Source organism: Nomia melanderi, chromosome 14, assembly GCF_051020985.1.
Source record: "Nomia melanderi isolate GNS246 chromosome 14, iyNomMela1, whole genome shotgun sequence".
Classification (NCBI taxonomy): Eukaryota; Metazoa; Arthropoda; class Insecta; order Hymenoptera; family Halictidae; genus Nomia; species Nomia melanderi.
Window position 1 is genome coordinate 5,569,571 of NC_135012.1, and position 11,631 is coordinate 5,581,201.

An 11,631-nucleotide genomic window follows, 5' to 3' on the forward strand; every position below is an offset into this window, starting at 1 on the left:
TAGGTGTGACCTAATTGTATTCTTTAGTAATTTCTCAAAGGTCAAAGTCAAAAAAGGGTCAAGGAATGAGTCATTTTGGCCCATCTGGTAATTCTAGTGTTAAGCAAAACTGTACTTGTACTCATTGCATTTTTTATAGATGCAATAAACCCTTCCGAAAATCCCTAATAACTCATTAATTACGACTCAAATCTAACTGAACCTGACATTGAAAAATTGCTAGACGCCCACTCTAATTTCTTCAATTATAAAAGTTCACCGATTATGTCTATCAACTACGAAAATTAATTATTTCCTCGGCATCCGTCAACAAATGCTAGACTATCTGGGGACATCGTCTCGAGAAATAACTAATAACTAATCAACGCAACGCAAAATCCTATCAAAAGTGATAGGGGAAAGTAGAGGAAGTTCCATTCTACGATTTCCAGTTACAAATGTTAATCAGTCATTCGTGGGAATCGAGTTATTAATGAATTATCCATCGATTACGCAGACCACTGCGAACGTCATTGTGCGTCCTTGTCTCTCCCGCGAAATCATATATCTATCCTTGTCGGATACCTCCTTGGTCATCATGCTTTGCGCGTAGGTACCAGGGACTGATGAGATGCTTTTACCAAGTAGGTGGCACGGGGAACGCTATCTCTGTCCTTGTCTTACACATTGCGGGGTTATGGAAAAGTCTGAAAATGCCCTACCGCTAGATGGCGCTGCTATCGCCCGCAACCAAATCAACTATCCTTGTCGCACAGTAGAACTATCCTTGTCTTACACATTGCGGGAATGGAAAAACGCTAATTTTGAATTACCTCCCTTGCACTTAACGAGTATTATAACGTGTCTGTCATGTTAATAATTTGTGATTAATACATAAAATGCTTATAGATTTGTGTTTAACATTAGCAAAAATGAAATAAGTTTTTTGTAAATTGCGATGCTGCCCTCACTCGATGGATGGTTGAATATTGTTAGTAGGTAATTAATTAAAAAGCGATGTCTATTAGTATTGTTATTTATTTATATTTTACATTAATACTTCAGAATGTCATGTTATTATTGTATAACATTTGTGAATCATAAAATAACAATTACGAAAGCTTATTGAGATAGTCACTACAGTTGTGAACTGTTTATAATACACTAAAATAAATTTAGGAAATATTAATATATCAAAACAATGATAAGAGCGATGGGTATTACTTGTTGCAAGTTATACACTTATGACACATATTTAATAGTAATATATAAATATACAATTGTATTATATATATTATAATATATTTATGTACACTTCCTTAAAATAAATTTATCAATGAATATTTCGAAATTCTTCAACTCCATATATCGAAGTCTGTGATAGGAACTGTGTTTCTCCCAGATGATCCCTGTACAGAAAAGAATTCATAATAAATAATAAATACATAACAGGATACAAGTCTGCCAATTATATCAGCATATTTACCACACTACGATAACAAACAAACCCTTTATTTCAAAATTGCAGTAAAATACTTGCAATACTTGCAATACAGACATCATTATATATCAAGAAAAATTTGTCTAGCTACAGATCTAGAGAAATGCGTTACTCGCACACACTTGACATTCTTTACAAACGCAATTACTCGTCAAAGTTAACTAAATTATGACCCCCATGTAGTCACCAGCAGAGACTTATCTGTCTAAAATTCTCTAGCGGTCCACGCTAGGTAAATCGATCCTCTTCCTCTTCCCTGTAGTCTTCGTTGTTGTGCTGTGGTCTTTAGAAGCTAAAGATGGTAGCGTGCAACCTTTAGATTCCGCAGCCAGAAACCCTTTATGTTGCAGCCTTCTAATGTAGGTCGTATTAGGTATAACCGAGACAGATCCGAAGTAACAAACTTCCTTAGGCCGAGTGATGGACACCGGTGATGGTCTTTGCGATTCCTCTACCGTTTGCTCTGCTTCAGGTTCCACTTTGTCGCCAACTACTCTATCCTTCACAGAAGTCATATGCCATCTGGAAATGTTGGCTGGTGTTAAAATCAGCAATCAACAGGACAAAGAAAACAGAGGACTCCCTCGAGTCTTCTGGAATTGGATCCTAAAATACCTGCCAGTGCTTTGGCGACAGATTCTCGTAGGAGATTCGGCTGAAAGGACAGTCAGCCTTCTCTCCTCGGATTTCTTGGATAGCAGAGGGTTCATCGCGGACTCCTTGACCAGACAGGCCTGTAGCTCGACCAGAAACTTTTCTGCAAATCCATTCTGCATGAACAGCGAGTGTTGCAACAAGCTGGAGCACTTGGGACGGGCGTCAGGGTCCATGCGAAGACACTGAGCCAGGAAGTCGACCGCTGCAGCGTTGTCCCATGACGGGAACAATTTACGCAGCGCTGAGACTCCGGATTGAGGAGGGCCCATAAGTTCATCGGCGCTTGTATGACGCAACATTCTACCAGGCGCGTTGCGACTCAGTAACGCCATATGCCTTCTGCACAATCCCCCTGGAACATGTTCGACACGCTATGTATTCCAGCTCTTTAACGCGTTGAACGCCGCACGGTATCATAGAACAAAATACACAAAATGGAAAAGATATAATATTAAATCATTCGATTGTGTGATATCTTGCTCAATGTCGCCGTATTAGGTAGCATTGTTTGTAATATACAAATGTTTTCAAATAACCGCCGTTCAATTGAATGAACTATAGTAATTCGATTTGGTTGAGGTCACCGGTGACCCCCATGGCATCCAACGTGTTAACATATTAATTTCGGTGACGGTCTCCTCAATTATAATATATTCTTCAATCTAATAAATTTTCTAAACAAAATATTAGAAAAATGAAACAGAAGCGAGTCATTGAGTTCCTAAATATAACGTCGTAGTTTATCATTTCTAATAACGATATCAATAGGATTCATTTCATTTTCATTATATAAAATATAGGATTACAAAAACATGTAACGCTGGTAGCGAACGGGTTAACACGTTGACCGCCACGGTGGTCATCGGTGACCGGAGCTTCTAAAATGTTTGAAAACAATTACAATAAGAGAATTGATATTTAATCGAAATATTTAGTAACAAAAGCTAGATAATAGTGTAATATGAGTACCTTAACACTAGAACTACCGAGCATTTAATATGATTAATATGCAATTCCTATAAAAATTGTAATAATAGATTATTTTCAGTTTCTTCAGACATTCATTCTAGTACTCTAGTGAAACTATTTATTTTCAAAATCATTTCGAATATTGAATGCTTCGAAGATATCAATAATTGCTAAACAAAAAAATCGAAACCAATCATTTTGACTGGTACGGTAGTTCCAGTGTTAATATCGAGACATTAATAATTATTTCTAATATTATTTTCCCCTATTATAAAGGAATTAATCTTACTATAACAAAACATGGCATCCAACGTGTTAACGAGCTTGACTCGTGATACAAATTTTGGACCAAACATAAATTACGAGTCTGACTGCAGGTGACAACACGAGTAAGATAATTGACTGAAAGATTCCTCTCGAGTGAAAAGGGTTAACGCTATAAATGGCTACAACAAGAACCGCGAACAAACGAGTCCCTCGTGGGAACAAAAAAATATGGTAACGCGTCGCTGCTGTATGTTCGCCGCTCTTCCGCTGAATAATTAATCGCGGGTAGCGATAGGCGACCGATCGATGTTGCTCGCCACCACCAATTGTTGCATCCTTCTAAAACGCGTGCCGTTGCAAGCACCCTTCGATCGTGCGCTCCAAGAATTGATGCGAGTCAAGAATGGTAACTGTTGAAATAAAAGTAATTTCGAGAAAACTCGGTTTTACAGGCGCGATAAAACGATATGGGAAAACCAAGGAAAACTGAGGGTTAAAAACATAGTAGACGTTTCTCTGGTAGTTATTAAAGAGATTCGTTAAAAAGTTAGTTAATAATTAGAATTATTAGAATTATAATTATTACTGATAAGAAATTAGTTATAAAAGTCTGAATGGATGCACTCTTGGAGTTTCCACAGAGAAATTTCAAAAAGTCAATTTCGGTGCCCGGTAGTTCCAGTGTTAAATATACAAGTTACCATTTTTCATTAACGACTTTTTTTTCCTTTTTCGACTTTGTTTCCTTATTCAACGAATTCTTATTAAAGAAATTAATTTAGAAACACGTAGACTGATTTATGAATCAATTAAAGTCTCAATAGATACACTCTTAGAGTTTGAACAGAGAAATTTCAAAAAGTTAAATATACAAGTTACCATTTTTCATCAAGCATTTTTCCAGCTAGTTTTATTCAACTAGCTGGAAAACCTATTTCCATCATATCCTCGATGACAACGAACATACCGAGGACTTTGGTGATTCGGTAAAGTTGGTCGACGTCGCTGTCGCCCGGAAACAGAGCGCTTCCGGTGATCATTTCCGCGTACAAACAGCCCGTCGCCCAGACGTCCACCGCTTTCCCGTACCGTGGATCGCCCAGCAGAAGTTCCGGCGACCGGTACCATCTGGTCGCCACGTAATCGGTGCAGGACTCGTTCGGTCCGTTCACGAGACGCGCGAACCCGAAGTCGCACAGCTTTATCACTCCGTTCGGCGACACCAGGATGTTCTCCGGTTTGATGTCGCGATGCATGATCTACGGAAATCGTGTACAATACTTATTCACATGGAATATTAACCATTTGCACTCGAGAATATTTTTCTCAATAAATATTCATTATTTTCTGATTGTTCCGGCACGGTTTATTTGAGACACAGCCGTCGGTGCGTCAAGATTTATACCCAATTATGATCGCTCATGTCTAAACACAGTATAAGTAAATTTTGGAAGCGTTTTATTGCTAGCTGCATTTTTACATCCGATGTCATAAATAACCAGCAGCTGACATATAAAAAACGGCAGCTCAATCACTTAAACCCCGAGCGCACAGCCACCGGTACCCTTGAAGGTCAGAAGGGACGACGTACCCCCTACCTCCACAAGTAATGTGAAATAATTGATCTAATTATTGATTTAATTGATCAATCAATACCATTGCTTAGTATTATTCAATGCAGTGAAATCGAGGAATTACAATTACAATTTAATTCCAACTCAATTAATTGTACGGATTAACATAATTCATCGATCTTCAGACGAGCAAACAAATTCCCCGTCCGCGTAGAACGTTTCGGCTCGGAGTATTTAGCGCTCAAAGGGTTAAGCGAAAAAAAAAGAACAAACGAAACGTTATTCCCGTACTTCGACGGCGGATCGATAATTATTCTAGCAGTCGCAATTATTACATCTGTGCATCGGTCACGCGATCCTCGATGGAATGTCTTTGGTATCCTATATCTCTGCCCGCCGGCGAACGGAAGTTCTGTAAATGAACTCGTCGGGGATCGTTTCGCGGTAACGATCACGCGGTCTCTTCAACCGCCACGACAGCTTCGAGCGTACTACATACTACGCGCGTAGATTTCTCTCGATTTTCCAATTTGACGCGTTCACCGCCGCGGGAATTTAGCCCTTTGCGGACGAAGATTCTTTGAAATATACGAAACCTTCAGCAGATTAAGCTAAACGATACACTGATTGCTTCATTAACCCCTTGGCGTGTGATCTCTTTCTCAATTCTGATCGATAAGGCTACTTTCTGATTAATAATTTATTGGAAAAAGAGAAAAATTCTAAGCATATGCTATGCCTACATTTCTTTTTAACCAGTTAACTGTGGAATTTAGTTGGAGAAACCTCTGGTTCTGTGCGCAATAAAATAAAAATGGAGCGTCTACTCATCGAACGCAAGACGAATGCACGTAGAGTATATTTAAATGAAAGATCAAAGCGAAACAAAGAAGAATTACATGTTTATGTGAAAAAATAAAGAATTCATCGTTGAAAGAATTAGTATCATGTTAAGCTTTACGATGACGTGTATACTCGTCAAACACAGCTAACTGGTTAAGTATAATAGTTGAATACAAAGGAATAATATTTACTTTGAAGTCGAATGAACTGAGTAATATATATATTTGTTGAATCATGTTGAAAATCTTCACCACGAGTCTGACTCGTATGTTTTAGGGGAAGGGGTTAACAGGAAAAGAAGGAAACTACACGCTGATCTCTTGTTGTTCGACTAATTCAATCATTTGTTCGCGACTTGATTTTCGAAATACAACAATTTCATCTCGCTAGAATGCCGACATTCGCCCGCGAAGAGTTAAAGTAGTCGTTGGCACTAAAAGGTTTAATTAGAATCGAGTAGCTCCAACTTACGTTATTAGAGTGACAAAAGTTCAGGCCTCGAAGGACTTGGTAAATGTGTCGTCTGGACGTTTCCCAGCCCAGTCCGCCTCCCAGTCGCTCCAGCTCGTCCAGCAGCGTGTGGTCCAGGTACTCGAACACGAGGTAGAATCGTTTCCTTCGACGGAACACTTCGATCATGTTCACCAGATTCTCGTGGCGCAGCTTCTGCAAGAACGTGTTCAGATTATTCGTGACTAACTTGCCTGATCGCGAATCTACTTAGATCTGAATCAAACCTTCTTTTTGGACAGGACTGGCCTGTAGATTGAGCTTGGGGGGGTTTTAACCCTTCGCATTCGAGAGGTGACTCTCAGTCATCACTTGATTCCATACAACAAAACTATAAAGTTGAATATTTAATATTTCAAATTAACCCTCTATGGGCCGAATTTTTGTTCGTGATTATAACAAAATCTATGCAGTACAAAATTAATAAATATCCACATATGAATACGAGTTAACAATGTACTCAATAGTTTCAATAATTTCATCAAACGAGTATATTTTGTAACTTTCAAGTTACAATGACGTTAAACTTTCATGCCTGAGCGTATAAAAGTTTAAGTTAACTGATTACTTAATTTTACTCACCACTTTAAGTGCAAAATGAAATAAATCAACAAGATTCCAATATACTGACATGTGATTTCAAAGTTACATGGGCCTACAGAGGGTTAAACTTCGCATTGTTATGTGAAATATTGAAATAAAACACCTTTGTTGCATAATTTATCTATGAATTATCGTTAAATTAGTTTCAAACGATATCACCTATATCTCGTCAAAAAGTGTTGAATATTTCCATTGAAAAACTTTCGAGTGCAAAGGGTTGAAAGACACCTAGAGCATAGTGCTCTCTACCCTTTTAATTTGAGAATTGGTTTACCAACAGGGGGGTTCTGTTTAGCAAAGCTACTTCGATTTTTGGAATATAAGGAAAATTTCAAAGAACTTATAAAAATCGCCTGCAATTTAATTGCAACATTAGATTTGACGCATAGAACTCTTCTGATGACTTAGATCTGAATCAGACCTAAGTGTCATCCCTTTTATCTTGGATAACCTCTTACAGGTAATCACTGTCTTTTGGGAATCATTAACCCTTCGCACTCGGAAGTTCTTTGCTAGAAATATTCAACCCCCTTTGATAAAATATAGACGATGCTTGTTACTAATGTAAATAATTTAATCGATAAATTAAGGGACAAAAATGTACTTTTATAACTTCACATAGTGACGCGTTATAAAACAAACTTTAGAATTTTACTGTATCAAACCAAGTGATGACTGAGAGTCACCTCCCGAGTGCAAAGAGTTAATCTTCTGGGTAAGACCTTTTTTCTTTTTACTCTGAATAACCTGCATCCAACATCCCTCGTTCATTATAGGGGAATGGGGTAGTGTAAAATTTTTACTCATTAAACCGGGGCTGTTGCATCCTCAGCCTTTGGATAACTAAGATTTAACTAAAATGTGACTGACAAGGAGAGGACCAGCATAAAAATCTGTTTTTGAATGAAACCCTATGGCTTCCCTTCATGGCTTTTTTCCGGAGTCCCTTCGCTTTCAAAAGAAATGAGTGTTAACCCTTTGCACTCGAGTGGCGCCTTTCAGTCGCCATTGGATTCGACCGTATAACGTATCAACACATGGAACATCGAAGTAAAATAGTTTCACTTAATTTAAACGAAACGATCAAATGCTAAATTCAATATTAAATTTTACATAATGTGTCAACACATGGAACATCGAAGTAAAATAGTTTCACTTAATTTAAACGAAACGATCAAATTTCAAATTCACTATTAACTTTTAGATAATCTATCAACACATGGAACATCGAAGTAAAATAGTCTTGTCACTTAATTTATACAAAGTATTTCTTTACGTTAGCTGCAGAAAATATCATTGAGATTTCACCAGAAAATAATGAATATTTGTCGAGAAAAATATTCTCGAGTGCAAAGGGTTAATTCCAAACCAAGACCTACGACTCGCGTGCGCCATGCTCGTCGGATCCAGCGTTCAAATTCTACACGATCGACCTACCTTCAGCATCCTGATCTCGCGAAACGCCATCTTCCGCACTTGTAGATCTTCCTCGGTTTCCAGGAACCTCTTGATGGCCACAAGTTGGCCAGTTTCCCGGTGCTTGCACTTCATCACCACTCCGTAGCTACCTTCCCCTACGACCTCCATCATCTCGTACTTGTCCATCTTCTTCCTTGCCACAGAAGCTCCTTCCTCACCGCTAAATATTCCTCTCCTTCACTGTATCGTAGAAAATCGTGGTTACGCGTTGACTGTCACGATGTTCCTTCTCAAATAATTCAAGCGCGGTGAGAAAGACTATTCAAAGACGCGATGGAACAAAACTCGAACAGGTTGAAGGGTTGCCCGACAGCTCGAAGCTTTCGTCGACGATCGAGTACTCCTTCATCCACCGACCATGTCGTTCCGAGTAACGGTCGTCGAGTCCAAGTCTCATGGAGAACGTTCGCCGATGAATCGCAAGATTTTCATGAGCGAATTCGAGTCGTGGATGAACGGAAACGAGGGAATGAAGCAGCGAGCGTCCCTTCGAATCTACGCGGCCGCGTCCGAGCTCGAACTGCTCCCCCGACGAGCAACCAGCGAAACCGTCATCGTCGATTATCGATCAACCGGTAATTACAGCTGGGATCCCTGTTGGTCGGCCACGCACAGTTCAACGGAGGTCTGAATATTAAAAGAGGGTCGCCGGGCGAGCTTATTCGAGACTGATCGGGTTCGAGGGTGACACGAGGAGTCACGACCTACCACTACACCCCTTTAGCTTTCTACGGAGGTCCTTATGCGGAAAGAACGCCGTCGTCTACTGCGCTTTGCACCTTTCAAGGGGTGCGTGCTATATTTACTTCAGAGATGGCAAGTTCAACGAGTAGATCGTTAGACGGGAAAAGACGTCGCGCGATTTTTCCACCTTCGTTGCCAACGTTCGTTTCCTAGCATCACGGGTACCGTGGATCGTCGTGCAACATTCGAGCAGATGTTTAGAAGTATCCGGATACGTTCGAAAGAAGACTAGACGCTCGCGAGTCCCGTGGATCGGACGTTTATTTCTAGACGCGACGTGTCAAGGTTCTGCCTCGCGTCCCTCGGTTCGGAGAACGGAAGCTGCTTCGAAGAAGTCGCGTCCTTGAAAATCAAAGACGCGGATCCGACGTCTGAGCGCGTGGAATTTGGACCGCCGTCGGACGGTTTCGCGTCCGTTCCGAAAGGTGAGAGGGAAATCGTCGGAATTACCGCGGCTGAACTTTGCGTGCCGTGCTCCTCCCGCGGAGGCGAAAGGTCGCTGCGCGGCCGAATTGCCGGCGAATACCAGAAAGTTTTCGAAGGTCTTCTGGTTCGAGCGCGAGGCTAATTATGACGCCGAGGAACGCTTCAATGCTGGCCTTGTTCCGCGTCCGCGGGATATGCGGCCTACGTAGTTTCGATCATCTATTTTTCGGAAGAGGAATCTCCAGACACACGAGTCTTGTTGCATCCCCGCGACGAGCTGACGAGTTCTTAAACCAACAGATTCCGAAATAAGGACAGCTGTTGCTACCGTCGTCGTATCTGGGTGCTCAGCTTCCGGAAAAGAGACTGTAATTACGGTGATCAATCGTAGACCACCGTTCCAGTGGATATTAAACACTGTCTCGTTAACCTTTTCGCTGCTAAGGGTGACTATAGTCACCGGAGACAAAAGTAGAGCCAAAACTGAACCCTTTGCGGACGAACCTCGATATTTTGGCGAGATCAGGCGTTCATATCTGCTACACTACGTCGCAAACAAATGATTTAATTACTAAACAACAGTAGAGTACGTAGTTTCCCTTTTCCAACTATCCAAGCAATTTATATCTAATTTAGCTTCATCTGCTGACGGTTTTCTATATTTTAAAGAATCTACGTCCGCAAAGCGTTAAGATAATGTAAACAATAACAAAAATACGTTCATGGAAATATTATAAACACACTGTTATGAACACAAATCATTTTGCTTCTAAGAGCAGCGTCACAACGGTGTTTTTGAGACGAAAGGGCACCGAATGCTGAACTCCGTCAGTGGTACTATTGACATTTCTATTGATTCACCATTCAGTTCGCCTATCGATAAATCAATTTCTACAGTAATTCCTCCGAGAATTATCTGTTATCTTTGTAATAATTGTAAAAAGAAAATTGTACTCTCCGGTAGTTCTGGTGTTAACACGTAGGATGCCATGGGAGTCACCGGTGACCTCAACCAAACCGAATTCCCATAATTTATTCAATCAAACGATGAGTATTTGGAAACTTCTCTGCATTACTAGTAATACTACCTAATGTAGTGACATTCAACAAGATAAACCTGCAATAATTATAACGCGTTTCAATTACACAATTTTATATTAGATTATTCTCATTTCGTATATTTTTCTCGGCAAAATCATGCGGCACTCAACAATGTCCCCACTTTTGGCACGGCGCTTCTACACGAGGGACTTCGCGGCGAGGCCCAAAGGTTAACACGTTGAATGCCGCACGATTTTATAAAGCAATACACAAAATGGAAAAAATGATATGGCATCATTCGATTGAATCGCATTATTGTTCTTGCACGTTCTTCTAGCTGAATGTCACGAAATTACATAGCGTTATCTGTAATATAGAAATGTTTCCAAATAATCGTCGTTTCATTGAGTGAACTATAGTAATTCGATTTGATTGGAGACCACGGCATTCAATGTGTCAATTCGATCTACGAAATAGCTATGCAACGATTACCTGAACGGAACGCTAGGGGTTACAGCTAACGTCGACGAGCGACAAGCGCTTCGTGGCGCGAATAGCGAGCGGTCTTCCCGAGGCGTTCGCAGCACGTACGCCGGTCAAGAGGACAGCGTGCGTGGCGCATACTCTTACATCGCATTTACGGGCACGACGATTCAAGAACGCATCTCAGACGCGTGACGGGTTAGGGTCGCGATCCGAGGCCACGTTCAAGTCATCGCTCGCACGTTGACGGGTTGAACGCCGGGAGAGTATCGTGACCGATCGATATCGCGTGCTTATTTATAGGAAGGGTTCGCTGACATTCCATCAAATTCTGCAGCGATCCGATCCCGTCCGAGTGTTCTCGGCCGGGGGGCGACGCAGTTGCGTCGCGTGGCGATGATCTCTCGAGGAATCTCGTCCGAGGCGAAAGGTGGCACCCAAAAGATGCGGGAAGCGAAGCGAAAATCATGGGACTCGTCGATCCGGAGAGGAGCCGCGCTCTCGCGGCTGAACCACGGTAAGCTGCTGGCGCTGTTCCGCGGACAGCAAGCACTG

The 11,631-nt window shown here is 41.0% G+C and overlaps 1 protein-coding gene across 3 annotated transcripts; it reads right to left on the reverse strand.

Moving 5' to 3' along the window:
* Positions 1-1,104: 1,104 nt before the first annotated feature.
* LOC116427207 (cyclin-dependent kinase-like 4) lies at positions 1,105-11,357 on the reverse strand. Of its 3 annotated transcripts, none has more exons than XM_031977277.2 (6): positions 11,086-11,357; positions 8,341-8,562; positions 6,262-6,456; positions 4,341-4,632; positions 2,096-2,489; positions 1,105-2,002 (listed from the first exon to the last, which is right to left on the reverse strand). In XM_031977277.2, exons 2-6 carry the CDS (start codon positions 8,506-8,508, stop codon positions 1,696-1,698), a joined length of 1,356 nt encoding a protein of 451 aa, XP_031833137.1. In that variant the 5' UTR covers positions 8,509-8,562; positions 11,086-11,357; the 3' UTR covers positions 1,105-1,695. The 3 variants fall into 3 exon arrangements, with proteins under 3 accessions (XP_031833137.1, XP_031833138.1, XP_076229652.1); XM_031977278.2 differs by lacking the exon at positions 11,086-11,357 and adding an exon at positions 9,189-9,520; XM_076373537.1 differs by lacking the exon at positions 11,086-11,357 and having other exon boundaries at positions 8,341-9,072.
* Between the last annotated feature and the right edge of the window lie 274 nt (positions 11,358-11,631).